The 17,371-nt window shown below is 45.7% G+C and overlaps 1 protein-coding gene across 2 annotated transcripts in view; it reads right to left on the minus strand.

Moving 5' to 3' along the window:
- Positions 1-7,270: 7,270 nt before the first annotated feature.
- Positions 7,271-17,371, minus strand: part of LOC119461866 (dynactin subunit 4) — a 245,552-nt gene continuing 235,451 nt past the window's right edge. For both annotated transcript variants that reach the window (XM_049672777.1, XM_037723239.2), the window contains 2 exons: positions 9,841-9,916; positions 7,271-7,467 (listed from right to left, as the gene is read on the minus strand). In XM_049672777.1, coding sequence (XP_049528734.1) covers positions 7,330-7,467; positions 9,841-9,916 — 214 coding nt within the window. In that variant the 3' untranslated portion in view covers positions 7,271-7,329. The remainder of the gene's footprint in view (positions 7,468-9,840; positions 9,917-17,371) is intronic.

The following is a 17,371-nucleotide window of genomic DNA, read 5'->3' on the forward strand; positions in this document are numbered from 1 at the left end:
TTTTAACTGCCATTTTGAGGGGCATGCGTCTTAAACAAAGGTGCGAATTATAGACCGGAAAATACGGTAATGTTATTGCACTTATAGTATCATAAATACTATTATAACAAACTTCCACCCAAAGGCACTGAGCATCAGTGGTAAAGTTGCTAAACTATAGCTGTCTTGAGCTTCAATAGCTTCACCTCACGCGCAAGAGTGAAAGTGGGACAAAGCAGACAGACGGGCGAGGAGTGAAACAAACGATAGGGTGAGGAAAGCAGCATGAACACTGCCAGCCGAGCCAGCACGGAAGCGCGGCACGGGTCTCTCGCTCCGGCGTTCGAATGGCGTTCGCGGTTTAACGCGGTGAAGCCTTTTATTTTTTCCGTGCAGTTCTGCAAAACCGAACAATGTGTGCTTGTGGCATATTGTTTCTAAAATGGAGAGTTTGTCAGATCGACGCCGATCTACCACATAAAGGAGGTCGCAATGTCGATATCAGAGTGCATTGCTCACGAAATTCAAGGATTTTCAAGGAAGGAAAGAAATTCCAGGACTCTCAAGGGCCTTGAAAATGGAATTTTCAATTTCAAGGGTTTTCAAGGATTTCAAGGACCTGTACGCACCCTGTTATTGGCATTAGAGACAATCCTATCTAGATCATGTCTTAACAGGAGGTCGACCGCACGTTAACTGCCGAAGGCTTGAGTTTTACTGGCTGAAAATTCTTTTCAATAGCTGATAACGCTATTACTGAAAACATGTCATCTGGCATAACTACGAAATAACCTTCCTTGTCTGATATTACTGGTCTAAGTTTATGCTCCACAATATAATTAAATACGGTCAGACAGGGTCAGACGTTTTAGCATGAATATTCGATTGTTTAATGCTAGCAATCCACTCTGAAGTACAGCAGGAGCGTTCTTCGGGGACAAACCTGGTTATGCAGCGCGGCAGGCTAAAATGTCATGTTTTAAGCCTGCCGTGTCGTTCACTTCTCTTGTGTCCGTGTCTGCACGCCTTTATTTTGCATTATGAATATCCATCCTTGCTCTCTTGGAAGACGAAAATTTGCGACGAGCAGGCGTTGTGGTTAGGTAAGCCGGACAGTTTGGAAAAACTGCAGGCACAGCATTCCCCCCCCCCCCCCCCCCCCCCGAGTCCTGAGCCACTTTTAGTAAACTCGTTACCGGCAAAGAAGGGCGGCATATCATTGTGAATGAACCAGAGCCAGTTCAACTCTACTCATTAGAGGAAAAGGGCCCCATTTCATTGGAAAGGAACCAGAGGCTCGTTACTGGCTACTGGTGGAAAGGAACCAGAGACTCGTTACTGGCCAAGGGGCACATTTCAACGAGAAGGAACCGGAGCCAGTTCAAGTGAACTGGTTGCTGGTAAAGAAGGGCCAGATTTGAACGTGAAGGAACCAGAGCCAGTTCTAGTCATCTGGTTATTGTAAAAAAAGCCCCACATTCCATCGTAAAGGAACCAGCGCCACTTCTAGTCAACGGGTTGCTCGCAAAGGGCCACATTTCTTTGTGAATGAACCAGAGCCACTTCTAGTCAACTGATTACTGGCAAAGAAAGGCCGCACACCATAGTGAATGAATCAGAGACAATTCAACAGGTTACAGGAAAACAGTCACATTTCATCGTAAAGAAAGCAGAGGCAGGTCCAGTCAACTCGTTACTGGCATAGAATAGCCACATTTATTAGTGACGGAATCAGACTCAGTTCTAGTCAACTCATTACTGGCAATGGGTCACATTTAAACGTGAAGGAACCACAGCTAGTTTTATTCATCTGGTTACTGGCAAAAAAGCACCACATTTCATCTTAAATTAACCAGAGCAAGTTCTGGTCAACTCGTTACTGACAAAGACGGGCCACATTTCATCGTGAAGGAACCAGAGCCCATTCTAGTCAACTCATTACTAGAAAAGAAGAGCCACATTGCATCGTAAAGAAGCCACAGGCTGTTCTAGTCAACTCGATACAGGCTAAGGGCCACATTTTTTTGCTGACCAATAGCGGCCACACTCCAACGTGAAGGATCCATAGCAAGTTATACTCACTTCTTTACTGGCAATGAAGGGCCCCATTTCATCGTGAATGAATCAGAGTCACTTGTAGTTAAATCCTTACTGGCCTTCCTGGCAATCCTAAATTAACTGCACCAGTTCTGCAAACTCGTTACTGGAAAAGGGCCACATTTCATACTGAATGAACTGGAGCCAGTTTTAGTCAACTCGCTACTGGCAAAAAAGCGCAACATTTCATCGTGAAGGAACCAGTGATGTTCTGTGAACTCGTTTTTGGCAAAGAAGGGCCACATCTCATATTTAATGAACTCGAGCCAGTTCTATTCAACTAGTTTTGTGTCAAATGGCACAATTTCATCGTGAAGAAACCAGAGCCAGTTCTAGTCATCTGGTTACTAGAAAAAAGGTCCCACATTTCATCTTGAATGTACCAGAGGTAGCTAGTTCTAGTCAACTCGATACTGGCGAAGAAGGGTCCCTTTTCATCGTGAAGGAACTAGAGCCAGTTCTAGTCAACTCATTACTGGCAAAGAAGGGCCACATTCCAACGTGAAGGAACCAGAGCCAGTTCTAGTCAACTCAGTGCAAGAAACGTGCCTTAGTTCATCGTGAAGAACCAGAACCAGTTAGTTCTAGTCAACTTGTTACTGACAAAGATGAGCCACATTTCATCGTGAAGGAAGGAGAGCAGATCTAGTAAACTCGTTACTGGCAAAGAAGTGCAACATTTCATCGTGAAGGAGTCAGAGCAGATTCTAGTCAACTCGTTACCGGCAAAGAAGGACCACATTTCATATTTAATGAACTGGAGCCAGTTCTGTTCAATGCGTCACTGGCAAAGGTTAAGATTTCATCGTGAAGGAGCCAGAGCCAGTTCTACTCAACAATTTGCTGCAAAGCAGCATAGCATTAAATCATGAAGGAAATATACAGTGCTTGTCAACGCGTGACTAGAAAAGAGCTGCAATTCATCGTGAATTATTTCTGTCGGACTCATTACTGGCAAAGGGTCACATTTTGTATTGAATGTACTGGAGTAGCTGCGTTTGAATTTCTAGACATTTATTTTGCTTTGACCACCGTGCCAAGTGCTTGCGGCCCACTAAAGAAGCCACTGCGCGTGCGGCGAATCGACATCCAACTGGGGCTGCTACACTCCCGCCAAAATGTATCCCGTCACGCACAATAGTGCCGACGTGGCCTGCCCGGTGCATTTCTCAGTTGATGCTAATGACTGTAAAATTCATTGCCTTAGCTAAATCCAAATGAGTTTACTGCAAGCACTGCCCTTTCCATTTCTCCTCCCTGAATTTCAACCTCTGGCACTGTGCGCACTGGGATCTGCACGTCCTCCGAAACTTTTCTTACCGTAAAAACCGGACTATAGGTTGAACCGGAATATAGGTCGACCCCCCAACTAACCAATTCTAAAGATGAAAAAAATCTTTTTCAATGGCAAAAGTACCAAAAGACAACCTTATCTTTAAACAAATGCGACTCAGCCGGTTGCACAATGGTGACAGTATTTATTTAAATGCTGCTCCGTGCCGTGATGATAAGGTGCTGACAAACACGCGGGTCGATGGTCGCACGCTACGAAGCTCACGGCAACCTGGCGGGTTGCCGTAGGCTTCCACGTACTCAATCGCCTTTTTCTTGAAGGCGACGGTGAATTGCCGTCGGCTTCCACTCATTTTGAAACAAAATGTGAAAAAGCAGCCTGAATACGATGGCGAAGGCGGCTGTTTATTTCATCTGCCCATTGTTGCAAGACTTCCCTAGTTTTTCCGCCAATGTCCGGTATATAAGACGAGGGTCGACTTTTCACAATGGTTTTTTGAAAAAAAGTTCAACCTATATTCCGGTTTTTACAGTAGTTTGCTAACCCCTTTAACTATTCACTGTGTGATCCCCGCCTCTGCCTATATTACTCCCTCCATTATCACGACTAGGTGCCGTTCCTTTATTGTGTGCCACACGTGTTGCTTGGCCTTTGCTATCACTTTCTATGATAGATCATATCCATGTCATCAATCAGGTAATCGAGAAATCTGCGGAGTACCATCAACCTCTCTATATGGGTTTCATAGATTATGAAAAGGCATTTGATTTAGTAGAGATACCAGCAGTCATAGAGGCATTGCGTAATCAAGGAGTACAGGAGCAATATGTGAATATCTTCCCAAATGTCTACAAGGATTCCACAGCTACCTTGGTTCTCCACAAGAAAAGTAGAAAGTTAACTGTCAAGAAAGGGGTCAGGCAAGGAGACACAATCTCTCCAATACTATCCCCTTCGTTATCATCACTGCTTCCTGGCGCGGCAGTGTTGGCCCTCAACTTCATTTCTACAATGGCTACTACCACCTTCCTCTTCCCTACCCGCTTTACTACCTTATCCTCCTTTTGCTCTGGACGGTCAAGCTGCGATCCTAGCACACACAACGCACAAAAAAACGTTTGCCTCGCCTACCTATTCAAACCGCCTTTCTTTCAAAGGACAGAGCCGCTTGCACTCCGTACAACGCACGCTAAGGGTTCTCCTGCCACCCATTATCTTGTACTAACACCTTCATGAATAAATAACCTTACCGTATTTTCCGGACTATAACTCGCACCTTTGTATAAGACGCACCCACCTCAAAATGGCAGTTTTTCTGGGAAAAAACTTGTATAAGTCACACCGGTGTATAGGACGCACATGTTCGTTCAGTAAGCGATTTAAAAAAATATAGTGACGTTTCACTCCGTGAACGCGGGTCACGCACAAGCTAATGGGTGCCATATATTTCCACTCCAGGCGCATTTCTGCCGGCATGGCTGCCGCGATGTTACGTATAAAGTTCAAGGCGATAACATCGTCTCCTCGTGCCGTATGCTTTATGTGCGAGTGAAAGCGTGTGACGGTGAGCCGAATCGCGCATAAGAGAGGAAAGTTGGAAGGCAGCGCGGGAGGGAGGGGGGGCTTGTATACTCTGGTAGCAACTGCATAGTTTGCGCAGCGGCGTGGGCCGTATTTTGACAGCGATCTGCAGATGCGAGGATTTCGGAGTCGGTCGACTCGCGGTCGGCCTGCTGCCGCTTGCGTTGCTGCTCCGTCCTCGCACAGCACTCGGGAACTCGATCACGAGAAGAACACCGGCTCCTCGATAGCGCGCCTAGAACAGGTGCAGCAATTAAGTCAACCAACTTGCTTCCCGTGGCCATAACATTGAATCCGAATGTGACGGCAGTCTTTCCGGGAAAAAAAAAAACATATATAAGTCGCACCGTTCTATAAGAGGCATCATCCAAAATTGAAGAAAGAAAAATGTGTCTTATACACCGGAAAATACGGTACTTGAGAAAACTTTGTTACCTACTTCTACCTAATAGAAAAAAATCTTAAAAGCGTAAAAAATAAATGAAGTCTAGGCTATTTGTTTTACCTAAAACATCTAGAAACCAGTGTTGTACGGAACGGCGTTCCTCGAACTAGTTCCTTTTGGGAGGAATGCCACCGTTCCGTTACGGGTCGGTGGAACTGTAACGGTAACTCATTAGGTTTACGAAGGAATGGCAGAGGGAACGGCGTTCCTTGTGTAAATGTTCCACCTCACTGAACAGACGCACGCACGTATGCAGCACATCATGCAAGGCAGATGGGCGACCGCACGAGGCACAAGGAACTACCGCTTGCCTGTCACATGACTAAAGTGCATTTTTTTTTCGTGAGTTCTCCATTATATATGTATACTGGATATTTTTACCCACTCATACAGCAATATTGAATTAACATTTCATTAAACGCCTGTGGATTGTTTTTTTTATGCGGTTTCTTGTGCAAGAAATTTAATTATACTGGTGTATTTGAGTAACTTTCTATTTGCACATCTGAAGCGCAGTATCGCGACTGTGCATTTGAAGACTGAAATGGAAAGTGCCATATGTCTTGCACTTGTAATAGACGAGCAGCAAAGTTGCAGTTAGACATGTCTGGAGTATGTCCGGTGCTCCCTGAAAAGATTTGTCTAGGAGCGTTTCTTTGGATTTTTTTTTATCTCCAGATAATCTGCGATGTTCAATTTTGTACAATATACGTAGTTCGATCTGAGTTTTAAATTGCTCACTTTATTTCACCTCAGGATTAGCCGACACTATATGTGAATTTAAAAAAGATCAAATGTAATGTTAATGTAACGACACGTTCCAATGTTCAAAGTGTAACTGGAACGCGTTCCTTTCACATTAAAGTAACTTGTAACGGGAAGTCGTTCCAAGATCGGGAAGGAACGAGGAATGAGCTTTTGTTCCTGTTTTAGAGGAACATGTACAAGACTGCTAGAAATTAAACTTCTAAAAAAAAAAGACGAGGCAAATAACATATTGCCTTGGCTCCTGCCGTGCTGAGAAACTGTATTGCTGAAGTCCGCTTGCTTCGGCTTCACTCGAGAGAGCTTGTGAATTTCACCAACACCATCTAGCGCTCTGAGCAATACGAAATTTGGCTAATGTGTTCAGATGCTTCATCATCTTTCTATGGAAAGTGTTCTTTCCCCAAGCCCAATGGGTGGTTCAGAGCCCTTGAAAGGAAGTCGCAGGGAAGACTGGAGTAGAGCTTGTGCTTTTAGCGCAGTAACGTAGCATTTTGGGTGTGTTGGTATGACATGAAGCCTATAGCACACGAAAAGACGAGGACACAGAAAGACGTGGTACACAAAGACGCTGACTTGCAACAGTGTTCATTTCTAGTCAAAGAACCACATATATAGACATCATGATGTTTTTTGACTCAAAATAAACACTGTTGCAAGTCAGCGCCTCTGTGTACCACGTCTTTCTGTGTCCTCGTGTTTCGTGCGCTATAAAAAACTGCACCGACCTTAAGCTTCACAGGCCAAAAGCAACCAATTCCATCGTGCCTTTCTTGCAGCAGCTATTGTATTCCCTAAAGTGTTGGGAGGTAGTAGGGCAAGATGCACAGCAACAGTGTCTTCACAAAGCTTGCACTCTATTTCAGTTGCACACAGGGTGCGGCAACAATACGTCAGGAATTTTTTGTTTTTAAATAAATGCACTTGTGTCTGTTCGGAAAAGGATGCAAAAAAGTCCACTGTTGTTGCAACAGCTATGTTACAACTGTGAAAATAAAACGTGTTATTACTGCCAGGCTGTGCTTAAATGTTTGATGAATAAAACTTATACTTTAAAGAAACTTTACGCAAGTGAAAACACTAAACCTAGAGAGAGAGATAGCCACAACTTACTCCGTGCAAATAACTTTTATTAGTTGCAAGGTGCATAAACATTAAACCAGTCGGCCTACACAGGTGGCCGATATGAGCGGGTGCCCAAGTTGACAAGCACGGTGTGCGTCATCCACACCACTTCGGGTCTCCGGGGCTCAGCCTGCAGTTGCACCACCATGTTCGTAAAGTCGTGCTTCAGACGGAACGCCACCTGGCAGCATCAATGGAAAGCAGAGCGCCAGTCATTTAACAAATAGTAGAATAGGCAAGAAGCCCTGCAGCAGTTCTTGTTGAAAAATTTGATTACAGCATCATGATTCCACATGCTCATTTCACTGAATTTATTGAATATGTTTTCACCAAAGGCTGAAAAAATAATGGACATACATACTGTGGCCCAAGTGTCAGTTTCAAAACGATAGTAACACTTTGTTAGACGTTAGTGCTGTATATGTCCTGTTCTTTGTACTAGTAGCACTACACTTGATGCCTTTGTGTAGTCATATAAGGAAGTCTTTAGTCTTAGACTGTGTGTGTGTCTGCACAGCAAGCCATTATTTGCGTATTCAGTTGCTGGACCAAACGGGTCCTTTTTGTTTTAGGCAGTGCATATTAGGCAGTGCATACGAGGTCTGTTAGATAATTATCCGACCTTATTTTGTTTTGCAAACATCTGATGGATATGAAACAAGCGTGCTTGCATCAGTCGACCTTGAACCTTCGTGCGCATGCGCATATTTTCCCCGCCTGCCGATAGCATAGCATAGCGCAGTGTTCTCGTTGGTTTTTTTATTGCAAGGAAAATAGTGGAGCGACTGGAGCAGCGCTACTGCATCAAATTCTGCAAGAAACTGGGCGACAGGCAAGTGGAAAGAAAGCATTCAAAAGATTCAGATGGCTTTCGATGACGATGCTATGAGCAGCACACAGATTAAGGAGTGGTACAACCGGTTTCAAGATGGCCGCAGAGGTGGAGAGCGAGCCACGCTCCGATCAGCCATCAACATGCCGAAATGACCAGGTCATTGCCAAATTGAACGCTGTGGTGATGCGGGACCGTAGTGTGACTATCCGAGAAATTGCGGAAGAGGTGGGCATCAGCACTTTTGCTGCACATTCCATTATGACCGAAGATTTGGCCATGAAGACAGTTGCGGCGAAATTCATGCCGAAGCTGCTCACGGTGGAGCAAAAGCAACTTTGTGTTGAAGTCTCACAGGGCATGCTGGATTCCACAAACGGTGAACCCGATTTCATGAACACCATAATTACTGGTCTTGGGTGTACTGGTACGACCCGGAAACCAAATCCCAGTCGTCACAGTGGAAGCATTCCACGTCACCAAGACCAAAGAAGGCCCGTCAAGTGCGCAGCAACGTCAAAGTGATGTTGACTGCTTTCTTTGACTCCCACGGTATGGTACACCACGAGTATGCACCACAGGGTCAAACAATCACCAAGGAGTACTACAGGGATGTTCTCCGTCGCCTACGTGATGCTGTGCAAGAGACCGGAATTGTGGTCAACAGGAAATTGGCACAGCTATCACGACAATGCTCCTGCACATTCATCGCACTTGATTCAGACTTTTTTGGTGAAAAACCAGACTCCTGTAGTTCCACAGGCTCCTTACTCTCCTGATATGGCCCAAAATCAAGAGCTCATTGAAAGGAGCGCAACTAAACTCCATTCCGAAAGAGGCCTTCTCGGAATGCTTCCAACAATGGCAGCCCCGCTGGGAGAAGTGTGTGGAGTCCCAAGGAGACTACGTTCAGGGTTATTAGGTTTCCACCGCTCCAGTTTTGCCAGTTTTTTTTTCTTCGGCCAAAGGTTGGATACTTTTCTAACCGACCTCGTATATGCCCACATTCACCATGATTTCGTTCGCTGGAGTGTTTGCTATATGCATAGCGCAATGCAGCACTTCAGAACACAAAAGCATAAAACGGACAACCAAAGGCTGTTTATCTGGCTCACTAATTTTTGGGATATGAAATGGTAAATTGCTTGGTCATCTATGGCCTGAATTTTTATTATCAATTTGATGCTGTCGCCACAGCCTCAACTGCTACTGGTTCATTTTTAAAAAAACTTTTTGTGCGCAAAACAAACAGGGACGAAGAAAAAGAGCAACACAAGGACGAGCGCTTTCTAACAATTGGTTTTATTTTCGAAGAACCACCTGCTTAAAAACCCACAGGTCTGCGCGATCCAGTCAACAGAGCACGTCAATAACAACACTTGTGATAAAAATGCCATGGATCAGCGCCAGCTGGTCAACATAAAAACAGCAATGCACATAAAACAAGCACGAAAATGTGTTAAAAATATGATGACAGGAGCGAATTCTCTTTATCTAACAATGAAACAGACGGATGACTGATGCATTTTTTCTTTAGTTTTGCAATCCAGTGAGCTTCCACAATTTCTCTCGCAGTTTGATTTCGATGCCTAAACAATATGTCGGTGCTTCTAAGACAAGGTGAGCACGCATGTTCTTGACAGTGCATTGCCAAATGCACTGTCACAGCAGGAAGTACAGAGCAATGTAGTGCACTTAAACCAATACAGTGAAGGGACTCACAATGACAGCCTCTTCTTCGGAAGGAATGACTCGAATGTAGAAGCCCAGCCTGTTGGCTTTGCGGAATGTCACCACACTGCAATTGGAGGAACACACCACGGGGTAAGACCAAAAAACAAATACTTTGGACCAATGGGCAGCACAGAAAGTGTGCCTTGACTCATGACACTGCTCAGGCTGCTGCAGGTGAATGGCAAATAGGTGGCAATAAGTCACTGTACACACAGTTGCTTTCAAGGTTTTTAAAACTGAGTCACCTATGAGCAAAATCATTTTCAAATAAATTTCCTATGTAGTACACTTCCAAGTATTCAACTTTTATTCAACAATTCTAATTATTCAACAATTTAGGTCATGACATGCATGCCATGATAAGCATGTGATGTCACTGATGTCATACATGAGATGCACACGCATGTCGTCATTCATGTCAAAACACTTATATCATGTCCTGTATGTCAGGTCATGCATGCATGTAATTCATATCCTGATGTACATCGAGTCATGCATACCATTTGTCATGACACACGTCATGACAAATATGTCATCGCATTGATGTAATGACATGTCATTAATGTTATGTATCATGCATAACATGGTGTTAAATGGTATCATGCATAACACGTTTGGTTTAATTATGGCGAAGTTAATTAAGGCACTCAAACCCATGACCTTTAGTTGGAGAAAACAAGTAACAGGAAGTAACAATGCATTCGAATGAGAATGTCAAGTAATTTAATTCATGTCTCGTGAGTGCGCAGGCTTTCTCGTTCATCCTCTTTAGCATATGCTAAAGAGACTCAACTTTTTTGTTTATTTATTAAACCCTCAAGGTACAGTTGTACGTGGCAGAGGGGAGGGGCAAAGGTAAGAGGCAAAATACTACATACTTGATTATAGATACAAAAAATAAAAAATAGGCTGAATGTTATTAAAAATTATGCCATTTTCTTCTTGCTCATCTAAAAGTGTAAAAGACATACCCTCTGTGATGACAGGTTCCTCGGGTGTCAGTTGTTATAGTCGTTTAGTAAAGATGATGCCATTTTTCCCCCAAAACAAACTTAATATTGTTGTATCTGAGGGGGGAGGCTTCAAGAAACGGCTTTATTGTCCGTGCTGCATACTGGCAGCATAAAGCAACAAGTGACCATAGTACCAACAAGACAGCCAAAGATACACTGGCGCATGCGCAACAACATGGCGCTGTCTAACAGCGGTAGGCACACTTGCCGTATTCCAGATAGCGACACAAGAAATATTCATTGCAAAAAAAAAAAAAAGAAAACAAGAAAACACTAAACAGCGCACAAAAAGTTAAAGGCAAACACGTGGAAGTTAACGATTAATAAAAAGAAAAAAATAATTGTCCCGGAAGTGTTAGAGAAGTAGCTTAATACAATACATGGCAAAATATGGCAAGCATAAGCAAAACATGGCAAGCAAGGTGGTAAGAATGGTAAACAAAAACATGGCAAGCATACAAAAAAATTCAGAGCCCTTCCACCTGTAAGCCCTTCCAGCCCTTCAGAGCCCTTCCTGTGAAGATAGAAGCAAGCGAAGCTGTGACTATGGTGGGTCTGCTATAGTGATTATTGCTGTAGTGAATTTATATATTGAAACGGGCAAAGATATATAAGGTGAAATGGGACCGTGTTCACTATTCAGAAGATATGGCCGGTACATCCAGTGTGGCGGGACGTTAGGTTAGCCCCACTACATCATCTCTTTCGTCTTGTAGGTGATCGTCTTTGTCCTTCATTGTCCTTCACGTGGCACCGTGACATAACCGCCAGCGGCGATAGCACTGCACCGGCGCCTTCTTGGTCGTCTCAAGCCGCATGGTACGGCTTGAGACGACCCACGTGGACGATATCAGATGACGTGGACCACGGGGAAGCTATGGCAAGCATAAGCAAAACATGGCAAGCAAGGTGGTAAGAATGGTAAACAAAAACATGGCAAGCATACAAAAAAATTCAGAGCCCTTCCACCTGTAAGCCCTTCCAGCCCTTCAGAGCCCTTCCTGTGAAGATAAAAGCAAGCGAAGTTTACCGGGAAACACTGGCGGTGAACGCTATGCACGAAGGCGCGCTTTCTGGTAGAAATGCGGCCTCTTTCGTGCGCCGGCATTCTTTTATTGTTTGCACCTTTAATATTTCAGCCCGAGAAGGTTGAGCATAAAAGGCATGCGCTGTCGGTGTTTTGTTTCATGACAATTGTTTGTGGGCTGTCACTCTCAAAATTCCAAGGAATAACTTTGTAAAGAATGCAAGAAAAAGTTTGAGCAACTTTAGTGGTAAAATATATTTGGAGGGCCTGCATGGTTGGGGATAATTTTCTCGGGCCGCAGGTGGCAATGCCGATGCTGACACCGGATTTTCTGTGACACGGGGCCCTAAACGCTATCGCGTTAAAACAATTCGGTGGGTATATCAATTGGCTGGAGGGTTCCAGCCGGAAGCAAAGCAGGCTTCTTATGATGCTGGCATGGTTTGCAAGCAGCGACATAACGTTGCACAGTACGGCCAGGCCAGAAAAATCGTCGGCGGGCACGGTCATAGGTCCTGGAAACACCCAGGCGGCCCACAATGGGGACATCATGGAGTTGCGCAAGTACAGTTGCCCGGAGATGAGACGGAATGACTATCAGCAGTTCTTGTCCTTCTGCGCGCATATTTCGGCGGTATAAGATGCTATCCAAAACGAGGAACAAGCTAAGCGAGGGGCCTGACAGGTCAGAACGGAGGCGGCTGGTGAGGTCGCGCAAGGATGTATCACGGGCTTGCTCCTCGGCGATGTGATGGAAGGCGGAGAGCGTGAATATTCTAGCAGTTGCATCACTGGAGTCGGGAGCGTCGACGGGGTGCCAAGACAAACAATAGGCATCCTGGTGTAGCTTACCGGACTTGTACACCACTGTGTAGGTGAATGCTTGAAGGCGCAGTGCCCAGCGACCTAGACGACCCGTGGGATCCTTCAGTGTCAAGAGCCAACAGATAGCGTGATGGTCCATGGTAACAGTGAAAGGTTGACCATATAAGTACAGCCGGAATTTGCTCACTGCCCATACGAGTGCGAGGCACTCGCACTCTGTATGTCTATAACCTCGGCTCTGAACCGCTGACCAAAGTCAGCCAATATAAGTATCTTGGAATAACAATAACCAGTGACCTCAGCTGGAATAGCCACATTTCTAACGTATGTAACTCGGCTTTCAGAAAACTTTGTCTCCTCAGGCACAAACTAAAGAGCGCTCCTTCTGGTACTAGATTACTGGCTTACACTTCACTCATCCGACCAAAACTTGAATATGCATGCATTGTGTGGGATCCCTATAAGAAAATTAATATTAATGCTTTAGAGATAATCCAACGTAAAGCTGTCAGGTTTATTTTCTCTAAATATAGACCAAGCGACTCTCCTACTAGCCTAATGAATCAACATAATATCCAAACGCTACAGCTACGTAGGAAAATACAAAGACTGAAATTTCTTTTTTTGCTTAAAAACAACTGTTTGTCCATCCACCCACAGGCTTATGTTCAACCACTTACAGCGCGTCGAACACGGCATCGTCACGCTGATTCTTTAACACCTTATAACACCCGAACTAACCTCTTTAAGTTTTCCTTCTTCCCACGCACTGTAACAGATTGGAACAGCCTACCATTATCACAATTGATAAGCACCGATTCTATTGAACGCATGTGTCTTTAAGTTAACAGTATTGCTATGCTGGCAAGCCTTGTTACTGTTTTGTTTTTATTTTACACGTGAATTTTTTTTTAATATATTCCACATCTTCCTTATTCTATTATTTTCCGCATTTTGCAATGGTAACTCGTTCATCAGCTTCTGGTATTTGTCGTTTTTGTTTTTTTCCCCTCTTGCGAGAATGGTTGCAAGTGCTCATATATGCGTATTACTTTTATTCCTGATGCCTTAAACTCCGTGTGATACTGATCTAATGTTTGTTAAGTTGTATTCCTCCAGTGTACCTTCTATTAATCTTATTTGGTCGTCGCTTTCATTTCTTTTTCTGATCATTGCATTTGTTACATTGCTTTTGTATTTCTTTTTCATGTGTGTACGTATATGCATACGTGTATATGTAAATATTTATGTATTCTGCCCCTCCTGCTTGGGCCCCCATTTGGGCCCAAGCCCAAATGGGGGCTTGGGCCTGGGGGCTTGGGCTTTATTAATAAATAATAATAATTATTTATTAAATAAATAAATAAATAAATTGCGTTCAGCGTGTGAAAGCAGGCGACTAGCGTACGCAATAACTTTGTCACACCCAATAAAAGAGTAATTGCGTTCAGCGTGTGAAAGCAGGCGACTAGCGTACGCAATAACTTTGTCACACCCACGTTGACACTGAGCTAAAATCGCGCCAATTCCATAGCCACTAGCATCTGTACGGACCTCTGTTGGGCATGGATCGAAGTGAGCAAGAATTGGCGAAGTAGTGAGCAAGGTGATAAGGCGTTGGAAGGCAGCAGCTTGGTCAGGACCCCAAGAAAAGGGGGCACCTTTTTTTAGAAGGTCAGTCAGAGGACGAGCAATGTATGCAAAATTTCTGACAAATCGACGGAAATAAGAGCATAAAGGTGCGGACATCTTTGGCACAGGTCGGCACAGGAAAATCGAGAACAGCACGAACTTTTGCGAGATCAGGGGGGACGCCAGATGAGTCGACGAGATGACCGAGGATGGTAATTTGGCGGCGACCAAAGTGGCACTTGGAAGAATTTAATTGTAGCCCAGCAGCACGGAAGACGGAAAGAATAGACGAAAGGCGTTCAAGGTGTGTCGCGAAGGTCGGCGAGAACACGATGACGTCGTCGAGGTAACAAAGGCATATAGACCACTTAAAGCCGTGCAAGAGCGTGTCCATCATGCGCTCGAAGGTGGTTGGAGCGTTGCACAAGCCGAGCGGCATGACTCGAAACTGATAAAGGCCATCTGGCGTAAGAAATGCGGTCTTCTCACGGTCCATGTCGTCGATGGCAATCTGCCGGTAACCGGAGCGCAGGTCTATCGATGAAAAATGCGTCACACCGTGTAGGCAATCCAATGCGTTGTCTATACGAGGCAGTGTATAGACATCCTTCTTTGTTATCTTGTTTAGATGGCGGTAATCTATACAGAATCGCCAGGTGCTGTCCTTCTTTTTTACCAAGACAACAGGAGAAGCCCATGGGCTCGACGATGGCTCAATAATGCCCTTGGTAAGCATCTTATCAACCTCCTGTTGGATTACTCGGCATGTGACACGTGACAGGGCCGTCTGTGCATCCAATGCTGCACAAGAGAGGTTTGTCCCAAAGGCCGACTGGCAAGGTAAAACATGTCCGAATAAGATGTGAGCAGAGATTGTCGGTTTAAGTGGGGCTAGGGGTGTCATCTTGGTAATGTCGTCGTGCGCTGGAGGTGACGTTGCGGAATGAGCATTGCAGGCGGCAGAAGAGTTGGAGGAAGACGGATGAGGCGAGAGGGAAGAAAGGTTGTACTCGTGCGATGGTGACAGTGTGGCGAGAGAAATTCCTTTGGGTAGTACCTGAGGGCAGAATCCGAAATTCAGGAGCGGAAGGTAAGTTTTGTTAGCTGATATGGTGATACTGTGTGAGGAAATGACATGCCGTGCGAAAGTAAGGCACTAATGCAGGGAGTGACGACATAGTCACCATCCGGTACACAGGGGTTTGGCACAGCAGTGATACAGGTCAGTGCTTGCAGAGATAGACGAACAAAATCGGTGCAACAGAGTTGGATCGGCATGGTGTCAGTAAGGTTGGTAACATCAGGAAAATCAAGTTTGAATACACCAGCCGAGCAGTCAATTATAGCTGAGTGGGCAGATAAAAAATCAAGGCCAAGGATCACGTCGTGAGGGAAATGGTCAAGTACATGGAACAATACAGATGTGTGATGGCCGGCATCACTGACACGAGCGGCACACCTTCCCAGCACAGCAGGAGTTCCCCCATCAGCGACTCGTACGATGCGGGACTCGGCAGGAGTGAGCACTTTCTTGAGCCGCTTCTCGAGATCAGCACTCATGACCGACATGTGTGCGCCGGTGTCGATCAGGGCAGTGAGAGGTAGGGCATCAACTTCCACGGTGATCAGGTTGTGATCTGTCGGCAATGTAAGGAGAGGATTTGCAGGTCGAGAGTCCAATGCAGCGTCACCTCTGGCAGCTGCATCCGTCAGTTTTCAGGGGATGAGCGTACAGAAGGGTGCGGCGGTGAAAAACGATGGTCCAGGGGCGAGCGGGACCAACGATCGTGTGGCGACGGTGAATGGTTCGAGCATCTGGTGGATGCAGAAGGGCCACGGTCACGGTATGTTGAGTCATTTGGAGCATCACATGGCTGGCGCTGGTTGTCATTGGGGTGGTAGTAAAACGGGGAGCGTGAAAACGAGGGCTGACGATAACAGCAATAGCGAGAAATGGGCCCGACGCCGCTACAATGGAAGCATATGGGCTTGTCGTCAGGTGTTCGCCATTGGGCCGGATTTTAGATAGCGTCAAAACGTCGGTGGAGGTCGATAAAGAGGGGCAGGGCTAACCGGAGGGCGTGTTATGGAGCACACGGATTGAATTCCTGCGTTTGCCATGGACAACTGCCTGGATGAGGGAGATCCATCGATTGAGTATCCTCAGAAGGGTGTGCAAAAGAAGATTGCGACGCAGCCTCGATTTCGCGCTGCACAATTTGGACAACGCTATCCGTAGTGGACGACTGAAGGGCCGAATGAGCGTCTTCGCACGACAACGTAGCAGCGGTGTTGGGAAGCCGCACGAACCGACCGGCGATGTGCCGGCTCTTTGCATCTTCAAAAACGTCTGCACTCATGGATAATTTCGTCGACCGTCGAGCGCTCTTTAAAAACGAGCAAGTTAAACGTATCATTGGCGATGCCTTTCAGAATGTGTCTCACTTTGCCAGCCTCGGGTATACTGGAATCGACACGGCGGCAAAGAGCTAGGACATCGAGGATGTACGCAACGTAAGATTCGGTAGCCGTCTGAGCTCGACAGGATAGGTCTTTCACAGCGGCGCACTTGCGACCAGTGAACTTGCCGAAGAGGTCACTAAGTTTTTGCTTGCATACGTCCCTGCTGGTCAGCTCTTCCTCATGTGTGTCATACCAGGTACGTGCTGGTCCCTGGAGGTAGAAGAGAAGATTTGTGAGCATCACTGTCGGGTCCCATCGGTTGTGTGCAGCGATGCGTTCGTATATGCAAAGCCATTCTTCGAGATGTCGACTTTGTCGGTGCCGTTACCAAAGAAGGTGCCGGGGTTGCGCGGATGCGTCAAGACGACTGACGGTTGTGGCGTTGCGGATGCTGACGGCCTAGGTCCACTGGGTGCTGACGCCGTGCTTGACCCAGCGGCCTGGTCGTTTGTCAGCATGGTAGAACGGCCGAGGACAAGCCCGCTGCGGAGTTCCGTCTTGTGCACTACCCCGCGCCTCCACCAAAAATGAAACGGGCAAAGATATAAGGTTAAATGGG

Source organism: Dermacentor silvarum, chromosome 8, assembly GCF_013339745.2.
Source record: "Dermacentor silvarum isolate Dsil-2018 chromosome 8, BIME_Dsil_1.4, whole genome shotgun sequence".
In the NCBI taxonomy this organism is placed as follows: Eukaryota; Metazoa; Arthropoda; class Arachnida; order Ixodida; family Ixodidae; genus Dermacentor; species Dermacentor silvarum.